Below are 22,378 nucleotides of genomic sequence, written 5' to 3'. Positions count from 1 at the left end.
TGATTTGTGATTTGGCGGTGATGTAGTATATGCCGTACACGTTATTCGATTTGTTGCACACATTAGGTGCCCTATGATGTGTGTATATGTATATGTTCTGATCTCGGTATGAAATATCCTAACCACTCGTTGTCTCAGCCTGTTTATTTTAAAATTACTGTTTTATATGATGGTCAAAATATTTTAAATGTTTTTGTTTTGTAAATGCTTCCAATCCGTACTGGGCATATGGCTCATGCCGTATTCTTCTTCTGGCAGGTTCTTAGGAGGATCCGGGACTGTGTGATGGAGAGCAACCCTTTCTTTTTCATTGATTAGGATTATGGAATTCTAGCAGTTATTCAGTTTTATTGTTTAGTGATTCCATTTATTCATGTTTATTTATTGTTTAGTGATTCCATTTATTCATGTTTATCATATATTAGTGTTCTGTTTGCAGGTTTTGGATTTGTGGGTAACTTCTCGTCTTAATTTAAGATGGGGTGTTACAAAGGTACCACTATATTTTAATAATGCTATAAAGAATTAATATAATATTAATAATATAATCCGAACCTAACTTCGGTGTCAAAAAGAAAATCTGAACCTAATATTAGTGAGTAGAAAAAAAAAATTTATACTTGAATGGTAAGTCCACAATAAATTGATTGAACAAAAAAAATTCATTTTTCCTTTTTATAAATTGGATTATAAATATTTTCCAACTTAAATACTCAATCAAATTCATAAGCTCTTCAGCCCAAAACGAGTGCGATCCGCGTGATTCTACTTTGCGTTTCTGAGTGTTTCAACAAAAATAAATAAAAGAGTCAATTCCTCCTCCCTGTAAGCGACGGCTACAATCCTAAAACCCGTTGAACCACTTTGTTTCTCTCTCATAATCATAATCATCATTTTTGTTTAGTTTAACACTTTCCAACTTTATCATCCATCTTGATCTGCTTTCATCTCTCACGTTTGTCTGTATCATCAGTGCCTATGTCGATGTCGGATTCCGACACTTCTTCGCAAGGCAGCAGTGCTGACTACAAGAATTTCCGACAGATTACTCGTGATCGTATGTCTCTCCTCTCTCTATCTATTTCTGTGCTTCATTTTCAATACTTGCAACTCAATTTGATTTAGCTGCGGTTAATTTAAGACTCGAGTTTGTTTCGATTTAGTTTGTGGATAGAAAGTCTGCGTGTTTGATTGTGATCAAGTGATCGCTTCAGTTGTTCTTCTTATAGCGCGATGTTTAGAATTTCTTGTACTCATAGGTATGATATAATTGGGAGGGGAGGTGGTGTTATGTCGATGTGACTTTGAAAGTTGTGCACTGTATTAGGATGAATTTAAGTGATTTTAGTTCATTTTGTATATGTAAGAGTTTAGTGTTGAGGTAAGCGGAATTTAAACAAGCAATATCATATAAAAGTCGAGATCATATAAAAATTGAGACGACAGAGAGATCAAAGTTTCAATTTAATTGAATTACACCTATATCATATTTAAAAAGCATAGAATGTAGTTTTTATGAGACTGCAATGTGTATTATGCCATTGTAAAGTTCATCTTTCTGGAAAACGACTTAATTGCTCTGCTAAATTGGGTAAGTGAAATAGAGGTGACATGTATAAACAATTGTGAACAAATGAAATGGTTTAGAAAAGGATGTGGGGAGTTGGGTGTCAAAAATTAAAGATCGCAAATTTTCTAGGATGAGGTTTTTAAGTAAATGAGTAATATAGAGAAAGAGCATTCATTCGACATGCTTGATGTTAATGATTTGATGAAAGATAAGTGTAATCTTGAATGTGTGAGAGATGACACGAGACATGGTAAGTAACAGCTAGAAAATCCTGGACAGAGGGAGCTGCAAGACAGTCAGGTGCTATAACTTCACAGGGCATACAGACGAACTTATACTTGACTAATAATTTTTTTCACAGCAAAAAAGTAAAAAAATAATTAGGATACTAAATTTTAGCAGTGGTTGGTGCTTTCGTATTATATTTCTGAGGATTATAGTGGACAGAAGTGGTTGTGATAGATTTTCTCTACTCTTCTTTGATTTGTTGAGTAGCAGTTGATGAATTGTATTATTGGTGTTGTATCAATGGTGTGGGCCAGGATTAGAATCTCAAGGTTGATACTAGGGTCAGGGATTCTAGTCATGAAGGCTCTGAAACTTTGGCTTACAAAGGGCAGCAGTTTGTGAAAAGAGTGACATAGCTGCGTAGTGGTGGTTAAAATTAGGGGTTAATGATAGCTTAGTTTAACAGGGTTTATGGTTCATATGATGTGAACTTATTAGTGATTGTTACTTGCAAAAATGGATTTGTACAGATTTCCCTGTGACAATTTGTAATCGCAGGAAATAAACAAAATCAACATAAAGTAACTTCTGGGTCATTGAATCACTACTTAATCAGTAATCCAAGTGATCTTAACTACAACTAGAAGGCCATGTAAATCTTAATATATTAATTAAGCTTACTTGAATCCGAACACACATATAAAAGTGAAAAAGTAATACATTGTCAAGGTGAAACATATTGATTATATATGTCATAAACAACATAATTTAGTCCATTAATTTTCAAAATTTATGAATTGGTTGATGGGTTTTTATAGAAGAGAGAGGAGTGATGCATAGCAAGCAATTAAAAATATTAATTTTGTTTGTATTCAGTGTTATTATGTAGGAATAGATTTGCTGTAGTATATTGAAACTATGTTATTCGGAATTTCTAGATATTTTTAGTGTATATATCAAAAGAATTTTACCCTTAATAATTAGTATTTTTCTAGTCGGTCCAGCACTTTGCGCTTGGGTGTTTTCAGTGTTTAATCCACACAATCTATCCTATTGTTTTGTTGTCTCGCATCAATTATTATTTAAACAAGTCCTAATTGTTGTATCATTAGAAATTGGTCAGAACGATTAGTTTTTGTTAATTATTATTATATGGATCGACATGTCATTTTTTTTTTTTATCATGGGCTTCTTTATAATTATATTATTCAAAATATGCAGGATTATTATACGAAATGCTCCGATCTACCAAAACTGGGGACTCAAAATCGACGTGGAAGGTATATAGAAAGTCCTTATACCACCTGACAGTAGTTTACAAAGAGAATAAAAGGATTTTTATTTATATCTAGCTAATTTTAACCTTTTGGATTATCTCAACTTAATGTGAAAAAACGCAGTTCTAATATTTGTACATGTAATAGTTACAAAGATTTGATCCACTAAAATTAAAATATATTCCAAGTTTATGGTTATAATTCATTGAGTCGATCCTCACCTAATGGGACTTGCTTAAATGTTTTGTTCACCGTTTCAGGACTTTTGGTCGAGGAAATTGATCTGTCTTGCATAAGAGATCAACTTCTTTTTCTATCTTGGGAAACTTTGAATATATACTGACAAAAGTAAAAATGTGTAGTAAAACTGTACATTATCAGCATTAAAATAAAATGTCTTATATATTACTTAAGCGGGTGAAAATACCAGCAGTATAAAAGGTTAAGCCAAGATATAGGCTCTATTAGTGTGACACCATATTGCCATATCTGTTTGTCCAAAATCAGTTTCACAGTAACGTTTTGGAGTGTACATGATACTAAACAGTACCGGAAGTTGTCACTGGTGTAAAAAAGCTATAAATGATGTTAGCTATAGAACGCCCAGGTATATAGTTAAACTTCTTATCTGGAGTGGTAACTGAATTGTGACCGTTTAGTATTGGTTCTTTGTGCTGGTTCCGAGATACTTCCTCTTTTTATCTTAAAGAATTCTATTTCTACTCATCCATTTTTTTCTATTTCCTTAACTCTCCATTAATCTCTATCAGTTACTGCTGCAGGAGATGTTATTGGCAGTTCAAGTATTTATGCCATTTGATTATCTTTCATTTATTGCTGCATCAAATATTGGTTGTAAAATTAGCAGAAAAAAGAAGCTATAACTAAACTCTTTAGTTGAGAACTTGACTTATGTTCTTCTTTCTTTTGGTTCAATAAACTTTTGGCCTCCAAAGGCTGTGCTATCTTTCACCTCGAAATTGTCCTGAAGTTTCCATCATTTTTCTTCTAGGTACTTATCATGGATAAAGTGACTATAAAAATAATGTCGTATGCTTGCAAGATGGCAGATATAACAGAGCAAGGAGTTTCATGTAAGATTAAGAGGCTAGTCTCTGGAAAATTAAGTTTATTATTGTTATCTAATATCTACCATGAAAGTAAAAATTATATGTTTATATAGCATATAGCTGCTGCGATATTTCTGAAGTCTTGAGGTACAAAAATAAGGTTACATACCTTCACATGCTTCATGGTGTTGTTTTTAATACCAATGTTGACTGATAGTACTATGTTGCATAATATTGCTTCTCATGATTCGTTTCTGAAAAAACTTATTGCAGTATTTTTGAACTACATATAACTTGGTGTCAGTGTCACACACACACATTATTTTTGAGACTTAGTTTTATCAGTGTTGTCAAAAGGCACTATTAATCAATGTTTTAATGGTAAGGTGAGGTGTTCTTGTCTTGATTGAAGGGGCCACGGCAATTGCCTCTTTTCCTCACCCTTGTAGAAGTCTTGATTCTTTCTCGTTACTCGTAAAAGAATTAACATGGAAGGGTAAAAACAAAAAAAATGCATCAACTAAAAAAGGTACCCCTAAGAGGAATTGACAATTCAGGACTAAAGAATCACGGCTCTGCCACCACTGATACGTCTCAGTAATATTCTTATGTATTCTATTAGCAGTCCTGTTTCATCTCCATATTACTATGTTAATTTTTAAAATTTTTTTCCTTCAACAAATTGCTTTCCCATTTTTATAATAATTTCCTATATAGAACTTCTAAATATTTTAAAAAATAATTATATTTTTCTAATGTTTTACTTACGCCTTTTTTTTTTCTTTTCCATATGACATTCTCTCCCTCCGTAATATTTTTGGGTCAATATCATTTCATTTTTGTGATATACCTTTTCATGTCTGTATATGCATCGTAAGAGCAAGTCCAAGAGATGCCCTATATCATGTCCTAAGTTATAATTTAGGGCATTTGATGAAAAAAGTTGATCCAACAATGTCCTAGTGATGCCTTATATCACTAGGACAACCTCCTCAAGCCTTATTTTTTGGGCACATCTTTCCTTGCCCTATCCTATATTTTATTTTAAATTCTCATGAACACTCTCTTTCTCATTCTACTTTTATATTATGCATTAATGATGAAAGAGAATCTTTAATAATAAAATATTAAACATATTGTGAGAATAAGGCACATTGTTGGTGTTCAAGTTAGTAAAATATGTCCTAAATTACTAGGAAATGATATTTTATATTATATTTAGGGCTTGAACTAGGACACTCTTGGACTTGCTCTAAGCCACTTACTTTACACGAGTATTATCAAGAAGTTGATGCTTATGAGTAATAGATAGAAGGCCTTGATCGCTTCATTTCATGTCTGGGTTGATTGGTGGGTGTCAGTAGGCACAGACACATAGTCCTATACTGCACACAAATCCACACATGTATATCATTGTTGCTTAGATTGTAGAAAGCAGAAACAGGAACTGCATCAGTGGGTTTTTCCCCTCTCAATATTAATAATTTACTGTAAGATGCTGAAGAAAGTGATTATCCTAATGTTTGCTGCAGTGGTGGAAGACATTTACAAACGAAGACAACCATTGCCCTCCATGCATGCCATATACTTTATGCAGCCAACTAAAGAGAAGTAAACAAAATTACATTTCTCTTTTTCCTTGTGATTTTATACTCAAACTTTCCTTTCCTTCTGAATTTTTGCTGTTTGGTTCTTATGTAATGATTGCTTTAATGTAGACAAAAAAAAGTCCATGTAAATTAAAGTTTTATGTAGTTAAAATGTCGTCAACGATGACAAGGAGACAAACTTGTTTCGGCACAATTCTACATCCATACCATTACCTCTTCAAGTGAGAGAAGTTTTGGAGATGGTGTGAGCCACCTTACTACAATTTTTCTTAAAAAAATAAAATGAGAAGTGAATAAAAAGATTCTTCATCACATGTATATCATGTTTTTTAAAGTATAACATGAGTTAATTTTGTGGAGCTGAACTTTATAAAGCTATAAGCTACTTCCTATTAGTGTCTAATACTACATAATCTTTGCTTTTTCCACTTTTAATATTAATAATATGTTTCTTTACAAATGTGCTCACACAGACTCCACCCATGCACTCATTCATTTACACAGCCTGTCTCACAGACACTGCCCGCTTATTCAATCATAGGCTTATTAATTTATGCTTGATATGCAGTGTTGGCATGTTCTTATCTGATATGGCCGGAAAGTCACCTCTGTACAAAAAGTATGTGAATGGACCAGGTTCTGTCTTACATTCACGCGTTTGCTTTTATTGTTATAAGACTATAAGAGTTCAAAATTATATTTTGAAAGTGTTTAATCCTTTCTATTTTCTCTTTTTTAGAGCATTTGTCTTTTTTAGTTCACCTATTCCACAAGAATTGGTCAGTTACATACGGAGGGACACAAGTGTAGTATCTCGGATAGGTGCACTGAGTGAGGTGATGGCTTCATTTGATATTAACAAATTATGCTCCTGCTCATTTGCTAGTTGACTTATAGTTGTATTAATTTTTTCCTTTTACATTTTGGGTGGGAACATTCAGATGAATTTGGAGTACTTCGCGATAGACAGCCAGGTACTTGTTGCTGCTACAGTGTCTTGTAGATTTGAATACAGCATATTGATTCCAGTTATAGCTCCCATGTTTTGGTGGATATTAACACCTATTCCAAGATTGTAATATCACTATTAAACAAAATCATGAAGATGGAATTGGACTGTTATTTAGGTTGATTGATATGCCTATTGTATTTTATAATTTTTTTTTTCCAATTGAACACACACACACACACACACACACACACACTTAGCCTCTGATGGAACCTGGACTCGCAAAGGGGTATAGGGGATTCTGCTAGACCAAGATCCTTTGGGTTTGTTTGCACATATATATACTTGTAGGTCTTTGTTATCGTTATTGTGCCGTCTCAGTTTCAATTTCTACTGCAGGGATTCATAACTGATAATGGATCAGCTTTAGAAGAACTTTTTGGCGATGAGTCAAGTTCTCGCAGAGCAGATGAACGTTTGAATGTAATGGCTACCCGGATTGCTACAGTTTTTGCTTCACTGCGGGTATGCTACTAAAATTTCTTATCACTCAATATGCAAATGTATGATGTTGAAATATGATATCGAGCTTCTGTTAAACTTTGGGTAAATCAGGAATTCCCTTTTGTACGCTACCGTGCTGCCAAATCACTTGATACCGACACGATGACTACTTTTCGTGATTTAGTCCCTACAAAACTTGCTGCAGGGATTTGGAATTGCCTTGTAAAATATAAATCGAAGATTAAAGACTTCCCACAGACAGAGACCTGTGAGTTGCTCATCCTGGATAGATCAGTTGACCAGGTATTTATTTACGATTCTCTTTGTACTATGGGTATGGCATACATCTATTTGTTTGGTTCTAAGACTATTGTTATAATGTACAGATTGCCCCTATTATACATGAATGGACGTATGATGCAATGTGTCATGACTTGCTTAACATGGAGGGAAATAAATATGTGCATGAGGTAGATTTTTTATATCTAATGTCCTATTGCTCTTCATACTTGCCGTACTTTATATTCGTACTTAATATCAATAATTATAATTTTTAGGTAGCAAGCAAAGCAGGTGGACCTTCTGAAAAGAAGGATGTGCTACTAGAGGATCATGATCCCATATGGCTAGAGCTTCGCCACGCACATATAGCAGATGTATGACACAAGCTTTATACTTTTCACACAATTATAAATAGATACATTAGTTTTAATTAGCATTTTCACTCTCAGGCTAGTGAGCGGTTGCATGCTAAAATGACGAGCTTTGTGTCAAAGAATAAAGCTGCACAAATCCACCAAGGTTCAAGGTTTGTAAAGTCTATAATCTCTTAAACATTTCAGCTTCTTCAGAATACAGGCAGTGATATGTAACAGGGATGATCCTCTTCTCTATTGATACAAATTGTCTTCGCAGTACAGTCTAATAATTTGCAACAGTGGCTTGTTTGGTCCTTATATTGCAACGTATACAAGAATTCAGCAAATCCAAATATATGGTGATTCGGGGCAGTGGGTTACAACAAAAATTTGAATTCGTTAAATATATATTAATAGCGTATATTCGTTCAATCCTCATGTTATATTTCTTAATTTTTATTTAAATATTGTTAATTTTTTATTTTTATTTTCTTTTGTTACATGTTTTCAAATTAAAATAAGTTTTTAAAATTAATTAGACACATTACATAGGTTTTAAAAATAAGTAGGCCCTATAGATATGTTTAAACTGGATTAGTTTTATGTGTTTTAATAAGAATAGGTTTTTTAAATAGGTTTTCGAGTAAGTAGAGCCTAGAGCTGTGTTTAACTTGGAATAGATCTTTTAGATAGTAAGGTTTTGAATAAGTAGGCCGTAGACCAAGGTCCAAATATCGACTACCACACTTTTGGTGTTTCAACTTATAATATTTGTTATTTTATCGTATATTTTTTATAAATTCACGATAAAATTATGTTAGAATATATGCGTTTTTTTAATTGAAATAGGTATTTAAATAAATAATAAACATGTGTGGATTAATATATTTCTATTGGGTTTGTTAAATAAGTTTTTTTTTAACAAGTTAATAAGCTCTTAATAGTTAACATGTCAAAAAGCTAACTAAAAATTGGCATGAAAAGATACTCCCTCCGTTCCATTGGATTGTATACAGTTTCCTTTTTGGGACGTCCCATCAATTGTATACATACCAAAAATAGCAAGGATTTACAATATAAAAACTCAACTACACCCACTACTTTCTTCCACCACACCCACTTTATACATTAAATATTAAAAGGTCTCACCACTTTACTCGCACTACACTCATTTTACACATTAAATATTAATGGGTCCCACCATTTCACCCACTTTTCTTACTTTTTTATCACTAAATAACACTTTTTCTTAACCTCCGTGCCACTCCCCATACGTATACTACTCAATGGGACGGAGGGAGTATGTTTTAATGAGGATGTTTAAATATATATTAATTATAATAAAAAGATCTATTAGAACATGGAGCCCATAGGCCTAAATCATGATCGACCATACTGACCAATTTTTAATATTTCAGCTTTAATAGTATGGTATATAGATAAAATGTTGGTTTATATTATTTATATACCTTTTTTTTTTCATCTTTATAGTTTTATATATAACTATATATATTCAAATCGTCTCTGTAAAATTAATGCACTTGTATTTTTCAATTAAATAGGTACTGACCATGTTGTTACATCTAGATAACTGAAAAAATTTCCTGACGTTGACATCAGGATTTATACTCTTTTTTTTTTTTACAAAAAAAATGATTGGAGTTTTGTAAATATATAAATTATTCTAAAATTACAATTCCACCCATGTGTGTTTATATCAAAAAATCTTAGGTATTACCTAGTTTAATCTCATGAACATTATACTCTTCATATAGTATTATAAATATTTTGTTATAATTTATTTGAATTAGTCAAGTTTGATATACAATATAATATTAATACTGGTCCAAGTTCTATGGAGTCCACAAAACATTAGAGTATTGGAGCCCAAAATTGGATATAATCTAATCGTTTAATTTTAATTTTTTGTTCCACAATATTTGTGAATATCCGACAACTTGCAGATTATGTTGTACAACATAATCGTTGTAATCAGAAGGTAGAACAATTGCTTTTATGAATCCAGGACACTATGTTGAGCAATATATCTCATAAGCAGAATAATGATCTTAATGATTGTTAAAGTTGAAAGATTTTGATGATAAATTGATAATTATGTTTAAGACTACTTATAAATGATAAATTATATATAAATTTGAATAGTCAAAAATATTATTTATGATTAAATAAAAAATTATGACCGGTACTCCAATTCTCCAGATTAAATTTGGACTCCATCGAACGTAACTCAATTGATATTTGATATGATATAAGTTATATAGTATAGTAGGGTATTGCATCATTTGTCACTTAGATATTTTAAAAAAAATAAAAAATAATCAGTGTTGAAATTGTTTATCATTAAATTATACAATAATTATATATACATTTTATTTTCTCATCCATTTTTTAACGGGTTTTCTTTTAAAATGTAAAATCCTTTATTTTTATTTCAAAATAACATATTTCTCTCTATTTAATATGCTGCTAACACTAGAGGGCCCTCATATTTCTAAGTCTCCTTGCTAGACTCGACAGTTTAGTGTTGACACAAACATGTTCTAGAATTTAGTGTTTTGTTTAATATTTTGTTACATGAATTACGTGAACATGAAAACAAACGATAAAACATCGTGTCTTAATGAAATGTATTACAATAGTCTACGAGATTTGTGCCTGTACATCAAGTACATTAACTTGTACATCAACTACATCAACCGCTTATGTATATTTTGTATATTAGGTACATAAATATTGTCCATTTTGACCTACATTTCTGGTTACTTAACATGTTGTCGATAATAAAATAAAAATATGTAACTACTTTCATCAACAAGTTAAATATACTAAACTATTTGGGTAAATTTTTATAAGCACTTAAACTCAAATATCAATATTAGTTAAAATTCAATTAATTTATAATTTAGTTATATATAAAGTTAAGAGAATTTGTAATATGTTTTGAGGTACAATATATGATTTATTTTTACGAATATCTTTTATTACATTAAAATCACATGAATTTACAAACTTTCATGTTATACACGAATAATTATGCTAGAATGATTGGGTATATTGCACTCAATTGATCAATTTAATAAAATTCATTTCATATTATTGAAAGTTAAGTTATTATTCAAGCAATTAATAATAATAATAATCATTTGATTATTATTGTATAGATATTTATCCAATTTTATTGCAACCTAATTGAGTTATGAAAAATTGGTTCATGAAAACGGTACATAATATTAGAAAATTATTATACAAATATAAATAAAATCAAAATATTACCATTTATCATACTTTTAAATATAAAATTATTTTAATATAAATGCTGATTTGTACAAAAAATTATTTCAGTATATGTACAGGCCCGTGCCTTGCACGAGCTTTTCCGCTAGTTTGTTGACATTCTTTAGCATTTAAATGTTGCTTAATATTTTTCTTTTATCTCAATCACAGTTTTTTGTGTTGTGCGGCTGATTATACGTTTAATCTTTCTTGGTTCCTAAGAGTCCTTTTACTTATTTTTTGTGTACTTCAGAATGTTGTGAAATAACTGTTTGATATTCTAGTTTATCTTTTTCATCATCAGTTCGAACTTTCAGTTATGTTTTCAAGGATATACTGATGTTGAAATATTATTAGTTCTTAGGACTTAGTTTCTGGTTTATTCATATTGTAAATGGTGGTATCTTTAGCCATTTGTGTCTTCAGGTCTGTCAATTTGCTGATTATACTGCTTACTGGCTTGTGTGTTCCATTTTTAAACTTTTTAATGCTTTCATTCTATCTTTCCAGAAATGGTGGTGAGTTGTCTACTCGTGACTTGCAAAAAATGGTTCAAGCTTTGCCGCAATACAGTGAACAAATTGACAAGCTATCACTCCATGTAGATGTGAGTCCATGCTTTGATCTATCATTGTTATTATAAAAACATCAACCGCATTTCTAACTGTCTCTTGGTTTACTTTTACCATTTAGTCTTTTTTGAACTATTTATTGTCTAGCAGTTTCTATTATATGTGCTTATGTGCTTTGAACCTTATGCTCTGGTAGGGTCCTACACAGTAATTGGTTTGAAGTCTAATCGTACTTAAAGTTACTTATCTTTCAAATTGCAGTTCGCTAGAGTGGATCCCAATTTTTTTACAAAATGGAGCACAAAATCTAATATCTTGTTAAATTGTCTTCGCATCTTATGCTATGGTAGATTTTTTACTGATGAAAGAGCATTATGTTATTGGGAGAATAAGAACACAAATTGTACAAGAGGCCTGACAGAAACTAGACCAAACATCTGATAATTGCACAACATGCAACTTCTCATTACCTTACCACTTCTAGGACACCTTATAGTTATACAAGTCGTGATAATGTTCGATAGTTTCATGATTTTAACATATAATCTGATGATTATCATCTCAAGGCTCATAAGAATTCCTTTTAGATGCCATGAATACTATGGAATAGGTTGTTTATGATTGATTCATGCAATTATTAGTTGCTTTTCCACTTAAAACAACTACTTAATAGTGTATAGTCCATGCTGCTGGTTTTTCTCTCGTACTTGTAAAGTTTTGCACCTGTTCCCAACTCGTATGTTCTAAATAGTCATGACACCTCTAATAATAAGTGTCGAGTCATTGGTGCATAGTCAAAACAACATATGATTGAAGGATTAAACTGGTATTTGACATGCAGATTGCTGCTAAGATAAACAGAATAATAGTGGAGTTAGATCTCAAAGATTTGGGAAAATTGGAGCAGGATCTTGTTTTTGGTGATGCAGCAACCAAGGATGTTATCAACTTTCTACGAACAAAACCTGTGAGAAATTTATATACTTGAATTGTATTTATTTACATATATTGTGTATGTGTGTGTAGTAATCAATTATTCTTATGCAGAATGTAACACGTGAAAACAAGTTGAGGCTATTGATGATTTATGCTGCACTTCATCCAGAGAAACTTGAGGGTGACAAAATAAAAAAATTGATGGAGGTAGATTCATTCATATCACTTTTTGGTGCTCATTTTAACTTGTGTATATGCCAACATTGAAGTAAGTGGTAGTTGGACAGATCTTGGTAGAATGCTTACCTCCCTTTAAAGATCTTGGTAGAACTTTTACCTCCCTTCACTAATACCTCTGATTTTATCTTTATCTTTTTTTTTATTGGGCGATATTCTTTTAATTCATTTTTTGTGCGAGGGCCAAGCAAGATTATATCTAGAAAATAATATTATAGTTTATATGGGTCCATAGTCACTGATTTTATTTCTCTTAATAATTTTTATAGTTAGCAAGAATACCACAAGATGACATGAATGCTGTGTACAATATGAGGTTTCTTGAGGGATCATCGAATACAAAAAAGAGTTCAAGTGTCACATTCGGTCTCAAATTCGATGTTCACAAGGTAATCATAGTTTTACATTTAGGAATTTGTTTATGTTCTTAAAATTTGCTCTTTAATAAGACACAGTATTTTGTCTTATGCCTCTTCAATCTAGAAGAAGAATGGCTTCAGAAAAGATCGTACTGGTGAAGAGATGCCATTTCAACTGTCACGTTTTTACCCCATGATAGAGGTAAATTACATGTTACCTTACAGCCTTGTATATATAGTGGGAATTGGGAAACCTTGCATGCATGAATTATATTTATACATGTTCTTTGTTGAGAGAGAAGAGGAGGAAGTAAGCCGGAAAACTTGCAAACTATGAAGGGCGAAGGGGCTCAGCCATCAGATTTATATGGTAGCACTTGTAAAACATGTGCCGCACCTGCTACTATGACTCTATGAGAGATATGCAAAGGCCAGATGGTGCAAGATGAGTAGGATTCATGTGCCAAGCATCTTGGGTTCATCTTTTATAAATGAACTTGGTCCATTATACTGAACTACATAGATTTCTTTGAGCACAGTGACCAGCAATAATGCACTTTTATAATTTTTAGGATCCGAATAAGGTTCTGAATTTCAGGTCCTTTTGAATGATAATTGACTGGTACATCATAAATTTTGCAGGAACTAATTGAAAAGCTCAACACAGGTGAACTACCAAAGAATGATTTTCCGTGTATGAATGACCCCAGCCCAACTTTCCATGGAACCTCACAGGGTGCAACAGCAAGAGTGGGTCAACCACCTGCACCTCATTCAATGAGATCAAGAAGGACAGCTACATGGGCTAAGCCTCGAGCCTCTGATGATGGCTATTCTAGGTATGGTAATAAAAGTTCTTTCATTCTGAAACTTCTAAAATATTAAACATTCAAGTTTCAAGCCGCTTGAGCACCATCCAAGGCTTGACCATGTGCAAGTGTAATCTGTCATCTGAGTTCTTGTTTATCTGAGTTTTTTGCTGTCTTTGTTTAAATTTGTGACAATAATCAGTGGTTATATTATTCTTAATTTTTTTAATTGATTTAAAAGTAGCTTTCTACCCTTGCCCCCTTGGTGCTGGCTGCTACAAGTTTTAAGTTCCACTCGGAAATACTATATTTTAGTCCTTTATTTATGTTCTTCTTGCAGCGATTCAATTTTGCGACATGCATCTAGTGATTTCAAGAAAATGGGGAAACGAATATTTGTTTTCATTGTCGGCGGAGCAACTCGATCTGAGGTATTTCTTATATTAAAATTTTCATCGTCTGAAACTCTACAATTATTTGGTATATTAAGAAAAAAATATTTGTTTATTTTTTCAGCTACGAGTATGTCACAAGTTGACAACCAAGTTGAAGAGGGAGGTTGTCCTAGGATCAACTAGTCTTGATGACCCTCCACAATTCATCACGGTTTGTTCCTTCTGTTATTTCTTTATAGTTCTTAGTTGTTTCAAGACATGTTCTTTTACTAAATGTTTACATTTAGTTTGTATGCATACAAAATAATGTTTTATATAGTTTGAAGAGTTGCAAGATGTTGTTTTATATATTGTAGTTCATGTTATTTTGTTTGTCTGATTTTAATATTTTGTCATCCTGTTGTTTAATGATGTACTGTTGCAGAAATTGAAGCTCATGACAGCCAATGAACTATCATTAGATGATCTTCAGATATAAGGATGAGTCTGTCTTGAAGCTGGAAAAGCAATAGCTCTCATGCTTTGCATGTCCTTTGTATCTACTAGTTGAACATATTCTTTATTGATTAATTTACCATCGGATGTATACGCCATTTGCAAAGTAGAGCATGCTGAACCAGTTCGAGTTCCAGAAAATCCCAGGGTCTGTAATATATTGCCATCATGATTATCTGTTGATGAACATGCCAAATTCATAGGTAAATGGTTTGCGATGTTTGCGTGTCATCGTTTGAGGAAACATCATAGTTTGAATAACATAGTGATTAGTGCAATTTGTATTTCTTCGCTTAATATAAAATATACATATGGTAGATCAAACGCAAAAAATAAACAATATAAAATATAATAATAACAACAATAATATAAGAGTAGGAAAATTATTATCCGTATATTAAAATAAAATAAAAAGATTTGTATCAAAATAACTGATGTCAAGAACAAAAGGCCTTGGACTAAAATTTATTCATTTCACTTAAGTATTGATTATTAATTTTCAAATATTTTATTTTTTTATAATAATTTGTCATTTCAGTATGACTGATTTGTTTTTTTTATGTAAAATAGAAAAATTGAGGAATGAAATACTGAAAAATATATTATCTATATAGAATCCGATTATGTTTTACAAAATTTTATTTATTTTATAAAAAGAAACAAATTCAACTAAATATATTTTATATGATCCTGTCTTAAATTGATAAACCCGATCTTACATAAATGATATATCCATGCCGTCAAATTGTGAACCTGGAACTTTCAAAATTTTCATATATTTCTGTTCAAAAGATATAGGTTCATAAACTTTTTTTTTTTTTTCCCTGTCACAATATAGGTTCATCAACTTAAATATAATAATAATAACAAACTAGATTGTTGATATAAGTTTACCAACTTAAATACTTAATCAAATACAAAAAGAATTATAATATTAGAAAATATCATGTATGTATGTATAAGCTCCGGAAAGTAGAAACAGAAGCTTGGTAAGAAACAATGGAGCCGGCTTCAAAGAGCAAAAGCTGGAGCATCCATACCCGCTCCGAAATCACCTGCAAATATGAGATCCAACAGCGCGTCGGATCGGGCGCCTACTCCGACGTGTACAAAGCCCGTCGTCTCTCCGACAATCTCGTCGTCGCTCTCAAAGAGGTCCACGACTACCAATCGGGGCTCCGCGAAATCGAAGCATTAAAAGCTCTCCAACACTGCCCAAACGTCGTCGTCTTGCACGAGTATTTCTGGAGTGATGACGAGGATGCTGTGCTCGTGCTTGAGTTCTTGCAGACTGATTTGGCTTCTGTGATTCGATCGGCCAAGAAAGAGTGGGAGGATGGTGTGATTAGAGTGCCGGAGATTAAGAGATGGATGCTTCAGATTTTGTCTGGCGTGGATGCTTGTCATCGTAGTTCTATTGTGCATCGGGATTTGAAACCGTCTAATTTGTTGATTGCTGCCGATGGTGTGCTTAAATTGGCTGATTTTGGTCAGGTGTGTGTTTATTTGATACATAATGTGTGTTATGATTACTTCATATAATGTGTGTTATGATTAGTTCGTTGGTGCACGTGTTAGGATCGGGTTGGGGTAGGATCGGGTTGCGGTTCAATCTCCCAAGTGTACAATGGAATTGTTGTCGTCATAATATGATTCTTGTTATTCTTTTGATCATCTTGCTATTGTCCTACATTAACCGCATACTAGGGTTTTGGCCTCTTTCGGTACTACTGCATAAGTTGCAACAAATTGGGGCGTAAATGATTCTATATTATGTACAATTTTAGTATAAAATTGTCGTCATTTTTATGGACAGGAGTAGTAGGAGAAAATAAAGAATAATGGTGTTAATATATATAGAAACAAAATTCTGTTTTATATATATATATACGATAATGCAGTATCAAGCTTGTATGTAGGCTACAATCATAAACAAAAATAAATTAAATTATTTATCCTAATATATTTTTACCCGTTAAAAATATCCAATCAACTTTAATTTATCATCAACACTCCCTCTTCATTTAAAGTTTCAAGATTTTTTTGAATGGCAATGTGTTTTCCTTCACATTAGCATGCCTTGTGCTTATTTTTTTTTGTATTTTCTTGAGCCTCTTTCGTGTTTTTCCTTAGGAGCTTGATCACCTTGAGAATCTCCAGTAGAAAGTAGAAACACGAACTGAACTGTTTTCATTTTTTGTTTGTTGAGAGCCTAGCTCAGATACCAATAATTTTTTATTTTTTTTATGGATGAATAATTATCAGTTATCCTATCCTATTTTACTTCTACTTATCCTATTAAAGACTATATAACAATATTTAATGATTTAGAAATAATCCACAATAGTATCCAGTCAACTTCGTTTTGTCTTCAACCGAAACCTTATTATGAAATGAATGGAGTGTTATAGGTTGTCCAAAAACAGTTGGATTATTTTAAAATTACACTATCGATATTGGTATTGTGATGGAGTATTATAGGTATTGTGATGGAGTTTGATAGTTTCTTTTTGTAAATACTAGATTAGAATCTATGTGATTACTAATTTTTGTTATTGGTTCTTCAATTCGTACTTTAATAGCCAATCCTGTTTTCTGGTTCCTTCCAGCAACATGAATAATGAAAGAAGCAAATTGCATATGTTTTGGCTTCGTGTTTGTGCATCAGAAGGATCTTTTTTTTGTGTATCATTTTCTAGGTTCGTTTCAACCACTTAGTGTCTTCTAAGAGTATTGCTTAGTTAGTAACCATTCTTCTGTATGCAAATTTCTCTTTCTATATTTTGATGTGTTGTTTAATCTATAAACTTGTAGGGAGTGAATTTGAAATTCTGGTTTTACTATATTTTGACAGCAAATTATTGTTTTAATATAAGATTCAAAATTCACCTCGGAAGCAAGAAGCTCAGTTTGCAGTATTTACTATATTTGACAGCAAATTATTGTTTTAATATAAGATTCAAAATTCACCATGGAAGCAAGAAGCTCAATTTGCAGTATAAATATTTACTTTGTTTAATGCATAAATGTTGTTTTTTTATAATACGCTTTCCATTCCCTTGCAGGCAAGGATACTCTTAGAGCCTGGTTTTGTAGCAAATAATGATGATCTACTTTCGAGTGCATATGAACCACCTGTTATGTCTGCACCAGAAAAAGGTATTAAAGATGATTACAAAAGTCAAAATAAAGAACCGCTGACTAAAGAAAAATATATTGATCAGTTAGATGAGATCAGGGGTCAAGCTTATATGTATGAATTTGACAAAGAAAGTAATTTGCAAGATGGAAATGCATCTTGTCTTGCTACTTGTACAGCAAGTGATGAAGAGGATTTTGCGAAGAGTTCTTATTCTTACCAGGAGGAAGGAGATACTCCTCTCACATCTTGTGTTGGAACTCGTTGGTTCAGAGCACCTGAACTTCTTTATGGATCCACAAATTATGGACCTGAGATTGATTTGTGGTCTCTTGGCTGTATTTTCGCAGAGCTCTTTAGCTTAAAACCACTTTTTCCAGGAACTTCTGATATTGATCAACTAAGCAGAATTTTTAGCGTTTTGGGCAACTTATCGGAAGAAGTTTGGCCTGGATGCGTGAAACTACCTGATTACCAGACAATTTCATTTTGTAAAATAGATAATCCTATTGGTTTAGAAGAGTGCCTGCCAAATAGGTCTGCTGATGAAATCCTTATAGTTAAGAAACTACTATCCTTTGACCCAGCGAATAGAGCTACAGCAATGGAACTGCTTCATGACAAATATTTAGAGGACAGCCCACTGCCACTTCCTATATCAGAACTAAGGGTCCCTTCTACAAATAGTTCTCAGGATGACGAGTCCCATGGTGATTGGTTTGATAACAGGGACATGGAATCTGATTCTGATTTTGATGAATTTGGCAGCATGGATGTTACCAACACAGACGCTGGTTTTTCAATCAAGTTCTTTTGAGATTACAAAGCGTATTGAATATTGATATATGATAATATGAATTTGTTGAGAGGCAATGTTCTTCACTCTTTGGATCTTCACTTGCTCCTGCACTTTGTATAGATGTGATATTCTTGAATAGTTCTTTTGAGAACGTCTACGTCCAAGTCCGAACAAGCTGGGGGCTTTGTTATGACATTGTTTGATTGTGCGTGTATGCAAAAGTTAGTCTGCATTATCTTCAGCCGGTCCTTTCGAAGATTGAATAAATCTTAGCTGGGCTAATGTTTTCTTCGATTATTTTAGAATGAAAATTATCGAAAACCATGTGATTTAACCGTATTGTATTTTGAACATAATCGATCTAGATGGCTCTTGTTTTAACTATTTTTAGAATGAAAATTATTGATAATCATGTGATTTAACAGTTTTGTTTCTTGACAAGGATGTTCAAATTTAAGCACATACTTGTTAGATTCAACCGTAAAATTTTTAATTTAAGTATATCCCGTATATACAACAAATTTTAGATAGATAAATAAATGAGGTGACGGACCAAGCTTTTACGAAAAGCTACTGTATTAGATTTGAACTTTATACTATTTAAAAACCTCAAATTATTGTAAAAAGTCAAAATGATATTTATTTTGAAACGGAGGGGTAGGGACTAATGGTTCAAGTTCTTTTGCAATTAGACAATGCACAGCCAGAGCTATTTATAGAAAATGGAAGAGGCCCTGCTTTCCATTTCATTTTTCTTCTAAAAACTATCCATCAAAGCACTGAACATCTCATCATCTAACAACTGTATTACAGAGATTCTTCCATATGGCAAAAAATTTCTTGACTGCAATTTCTAATCATATTGACAATGGCGCAGAATGCTGTCAATGCCAAGAAAGATACCACGGACCTTGAAAACGGTATTCAAACAGATTCTGAAACTGAATTTGATTCGGGCATCTGTTCGTGGGATTCTGCTGAAGTTGTGACAATTGTGCAAAAGGTTAGGTTCTCAACTATTTTGGTATAAAAATACAAGATAAATCATAAAACTTGGAATAATATCAATTTATGATGTTTCTAAACAGGATGTATTGAACTCATAATTCATTAGATACTTTTTATAAATGTCAACTAAGTTATCGTAAGTAAATTGCTCCCCGTTGTTCAATCATTTGATAACCAGAGTCATTCTTTGATAAATGATCACTATGAGCCAGACTCAATAGAATTTGATCAATCCTTTTTTCTGTCGTTAAGGTGGAGAACTGAACCAAAACTTCTCTTTCTTCTCAGACAGCTAATTCTCTGATACAATGTCACTATTTATGAAAATGCTTACATGCTGTTACATTAGATCAACTTCAGCTGGTTATGAGTTAGAATTCTGTTACAGTATGTCACATTACAACTTTCTGATCCAGATGCCATGAAACATCAAATCTTTGTGGCTGCAGGTCATTGCAGAAGTGTGTGGCACTTATTTTGTAATATTTGCCGGGTGTGGATCGGTTGCAGCAAATAAAGTTTACGGTGGCACAGTTACATTTCCCGGCATTTGTATAACCTGGGGACTCATAGTAATGTGTATGATTTATTCTGTTGGTCATATTTCTGGCGCTCATTTCAATCCCGCCATTACAGTCACATTTGCCATCTTCCGTAGGTTTCCATGGAAGCAGGTGCCCAGGCCTAGTTTGTTGAATTGCTGATGTCATTTTGGTTTGGTTTGGCTTAAATTCAGTAATTTATACATCAAAGTTCTTCATTTCCAGGTGCCCTTCTACGTAGCAGCTCAAGTGGCGGGATCTACTCTAGCGAGTGGAACGGTTAGACTAGTATTTGACGTAGATAAGGACAAGTATTTTGGGACAGTACCGGCTGGTTCAGATATTCAGTCTTTCGCGATAGAAATAATCATAGCATTTCTCCAGATGTTCGTCGTCTGTGGTGTTGCTACAGATACTAGAGCGGTCTGTTACCTTGTTACTAAACCATCTAAATATCTAATCTTAATCATATCTATCCATTTGTTAACCTAATCTAGGTGTTTCTTACTTGACAAATTTCAGGTAGGAGAGCTGGCTGGAATCGCTGTAGGAGCTAGCGTAGTTTTAAACGTCTTTGTGGCCGGGTATTCTTCCAACTTCCCTCCCAGCATCTTTAGTTGTATGAATATATAAGTCATACTCCGTGCACACTTGACCATCACACTAAACACACGAAGTCTCGGGCCAGCAATAGTAATGAATGGTCGATGCAGGCCAATGTCTGGAGCATCATTGAACCCAGCAAGAAGTCTGGGGCCAGCCATTGTGATGAATGTTTACAGAGGAATATGGGTGTATATGGTGGCACCATTTGTGGGAAGCATAGCTGGAGGTTTTGTTTATGGATGGATCAGAATTACAGACAGGCCCCTTATTGAAATAGCCAAAACTGCATCCATGGGAAGAGGGCTACAGTGATTTCAATCAACCATTTTTATACAAGTACTGATCTAGCTGTGCATCAAATATCGATACTAGGAGTCATCTTATTGATGAAACTTCCATGTTGTGCGATGAGCTAGTAGTACTTTTGCAACTGTTCATTTCATCAAGTTTTCCTTGCCATCTAAAGGCTCAATCACTGGGAATCTCAGTCACAAACGACTGGCTGAAACCATACAGATTGTACTCTACCTAAAAAAAAAAAAACTCTTCCTGTGAGATCCAGAGCGGCCTAGAACTTGTTTGCCTAAGCTTTTGTGAAATAAATCTCAAATTGACTTAAAATAAGCTAAATAATTTTTTTCAATAACTTAACATTTAATTTTTTTTATTTATAAAAACTACTCATAAGACATAAGTTACTTATAAATCACTTTTATTCTTATTATTATATTTTTAATAACCCATAATTATTAATAAATCAAAATTAGCCAAACGAGCATTTTGAACTCCTAATTTATCATCTTAAAAACTGTTTGGGAACGATGACAACTACCGGCTCAAAATCATTTCTAACTTTAAACTAAAAAATATATGCTTACATCATAAGTAAGATATCGACTTAAAAATCAAAAATTAGATACTTTTTCCGTGGTTTATTTTTTTTATTTTTGATAAAAGTTACCCATGAGTTATAAATTATCTGCAAGTTACTTTTATTTTTATTATTACATTTTTAATAATCCATAAGTCACTAAAAAGTTAAAATTACCTAAACAAATATTTTAAACTCCCAACTAATCATGTTCAATCATGTTAAGCCATAGTCACAATTTTAAACTTTAAAGTCGTGTCAAAAAAAAAAGAGTGGTGTTCAGTCACAATTTTAAACTTTAGGCACTCTTAGTCATATCCAGATTCAAAAATATATCTGCTCCTATCCGGATTAAAAAAATATATCTGGTCCTGTCCTTAAAACCATTGCAAAATGCCAAAATCTCCATTCAATTCAACAACTATGTATCCTTACATTTCATTTTGTTGTCACCTCGTTCATTTTCCACC

General features: G+C 32.7%; 3 protein-coding genes across 5 annotated transcripts; all 3 read left to right on the top strand.

The window, feature by feature from the left end:
- The first annotated feature begins 738 nt into the window (after positions 1-738).
- LOC108209133 (SNARE-interacting protein KEULE) lies at positions 739-15,161 on the top strand. Of its 3 annotated transcripts, none has more exons than XM_017379889.2 (21): positions 739-1,057; positions 3,020-3,078; positions 4,088-4,169; positions 5,678-5,756; positions 6,324-6,374; positions 6,495-6,591; positions 6,697-6,729; positions 7,104-7,229; positions 7,320-7,511; positions 7,595-7,678; positions 7,766-7,864; positions 7,940-8,016; positions 11,651-11,747; positions 12,554-12,679; positions 12,760-12,855; positions 13,155-13,274; positions 13,372-13,446; positions 13,887-14,083; positions 14,394-14,484; positions 14,570-14,659; positions 14,873-15,161. In XM_017379889.2, the coding sequence occupies exons 1-21, from the start codon at positions 979-981 to the stop codon at positions 14,924-14,926; spliced, it is 2,004 nt and encodes a 667-aa protein (XP_017235378.1). In that variant the 5' UTR covers positions 739-978; the 3' UTR covers positions 14,927-15,161. The 3 variants fall into 3 exon arrangements, with proteins under 3 accessions (XP_017235378.1, XP_017235377.1, XP_063943650.1); XM_017379888.2 differs by having other exon boundaries at positions 13,369-13,446; XM_064087580.1 differs by having other exon boundaries at positions 833-1,057; positions 6,324-6,391; positions 13,369-13,446.
- Positions 15,162-15,876: 715 nt separating this feature from the next.
- Positions 15,877-19,313, top strand: LOC108209134 (cyclin-dependent kinase F-1). Its single transcript, XM_017379890.2, has 2 exons — positions 15,877-16,437; positions 18,009-19,313. The coding sequence occupies exons 1-2, from the start codon at positions 15,943-15,945 to the stop codon at positions 18,897-18,899; spliced, it is 1,386 nt and encodes a 461-aa protein (XP_017235379.1). The 5' UTR covers positions 15,877-15,942; the 3' UTR covers positions 18,900-19,313.
- A 436-nt stretch (positions 19,314-19,749) lies between these two features.
- Positions 19,750-21,477, top strand: LOC108208436 (probable aquaporin NIP-type). Its single transcript, XM_017378967.2, has 5 exons — positions 19,750-19,884; positions 20,339-20,563; positions 20,657-20,854; positions 20,954-21,015; positions 21,145-21,477. The coding sequence occupies exons 1-5, from the start codon at positions 19,750-19,752 to the stop codon at positions 21,347-21,349; spliced, it is 825 nt and encodes a 274-aa protein (XP_017234456.1). The 3' UTR covers positions 21,350-21,477.
- The last annotated feature ends 901 nt before the right edge of the window (positions 21,478-22,378 follow it).

The sequence above is a fragment of the Daucus carota genome, chromosome 2, assembly GCF_001625215.2.
Source record: "Daucus carota subsp. sativus chromosome 2, DH1 v3.0, whole genome shotgun sequence".
Classification (NCBI taxonomy): Eukaryota; Viridiplantae; Streptophyta; class Magnoliopsida; order Apiales; family Apiaceae; genus Daucus; species Daucus carota.
Note: the sequence above shows the minus strand (reverse complement) of the source record. Positions and strands in the feature narration are given on the sequence as shown.

Bases quoted from the DNA above. Each gene is read 5' to 3' on its own strand.
- LOC108209133 (XM_017379888.2), top strand. From the start codon at position 979: ATGTCGATGTCGGATTCCGACACTTCTTCGCAAGGCAGCAGTGCTGAC. The intron at 6,375-6,494 runs GTATGTGAATGG...TCTCTTTTTTAG, and splicing joins AAGTCACCTCTGTACAAAAA to AGCATTTGTCTTTTTTAGTT. The intron at 6,730-7,103 runs GTACTTGTTGCT...TTTCTACTGCAG, and splicing joins ACTTCGCGATAGACAGCCAG to GGATTCATAACTGATAATGG.
- LOC108209134 (XM_017379890.2), top strand. From the start codon at position 15,943: ATGGAGCCGGCTTCAAAGAGCAAAAGCTGGAGCATCCATACCCGCTCC. The intron at 16,438-18,008 runs GTGTGTGTTTAT...ATTCCCTTGCAG, and splicing joins AATTGGCTGATTTTGGTCAG to GCAAGGATACTCTTAGAGCC.
- LOC108208436 (XM_017378967.2), top strand. From the start codon at position 19,750: ATGGCGCAGAATGCTGTCAATGCCAAGAAAGATACCACGGACCTTGAA. The intron at 20,855-20,953 runs GTCTGTTACCTT...GACAAATTTCAG, and splicing joins TTGCTACAGATACTAGAGCG to GTAGGAGAGCTGGCTGGAAT. The intron at 21,016-21,144 runs GTATTCTTCCAA...TGGTCGATGCAG, and splicing joins TTAAACGTCTTTGTGGCCGG to GCCAATGTCTGGAGCATCAT.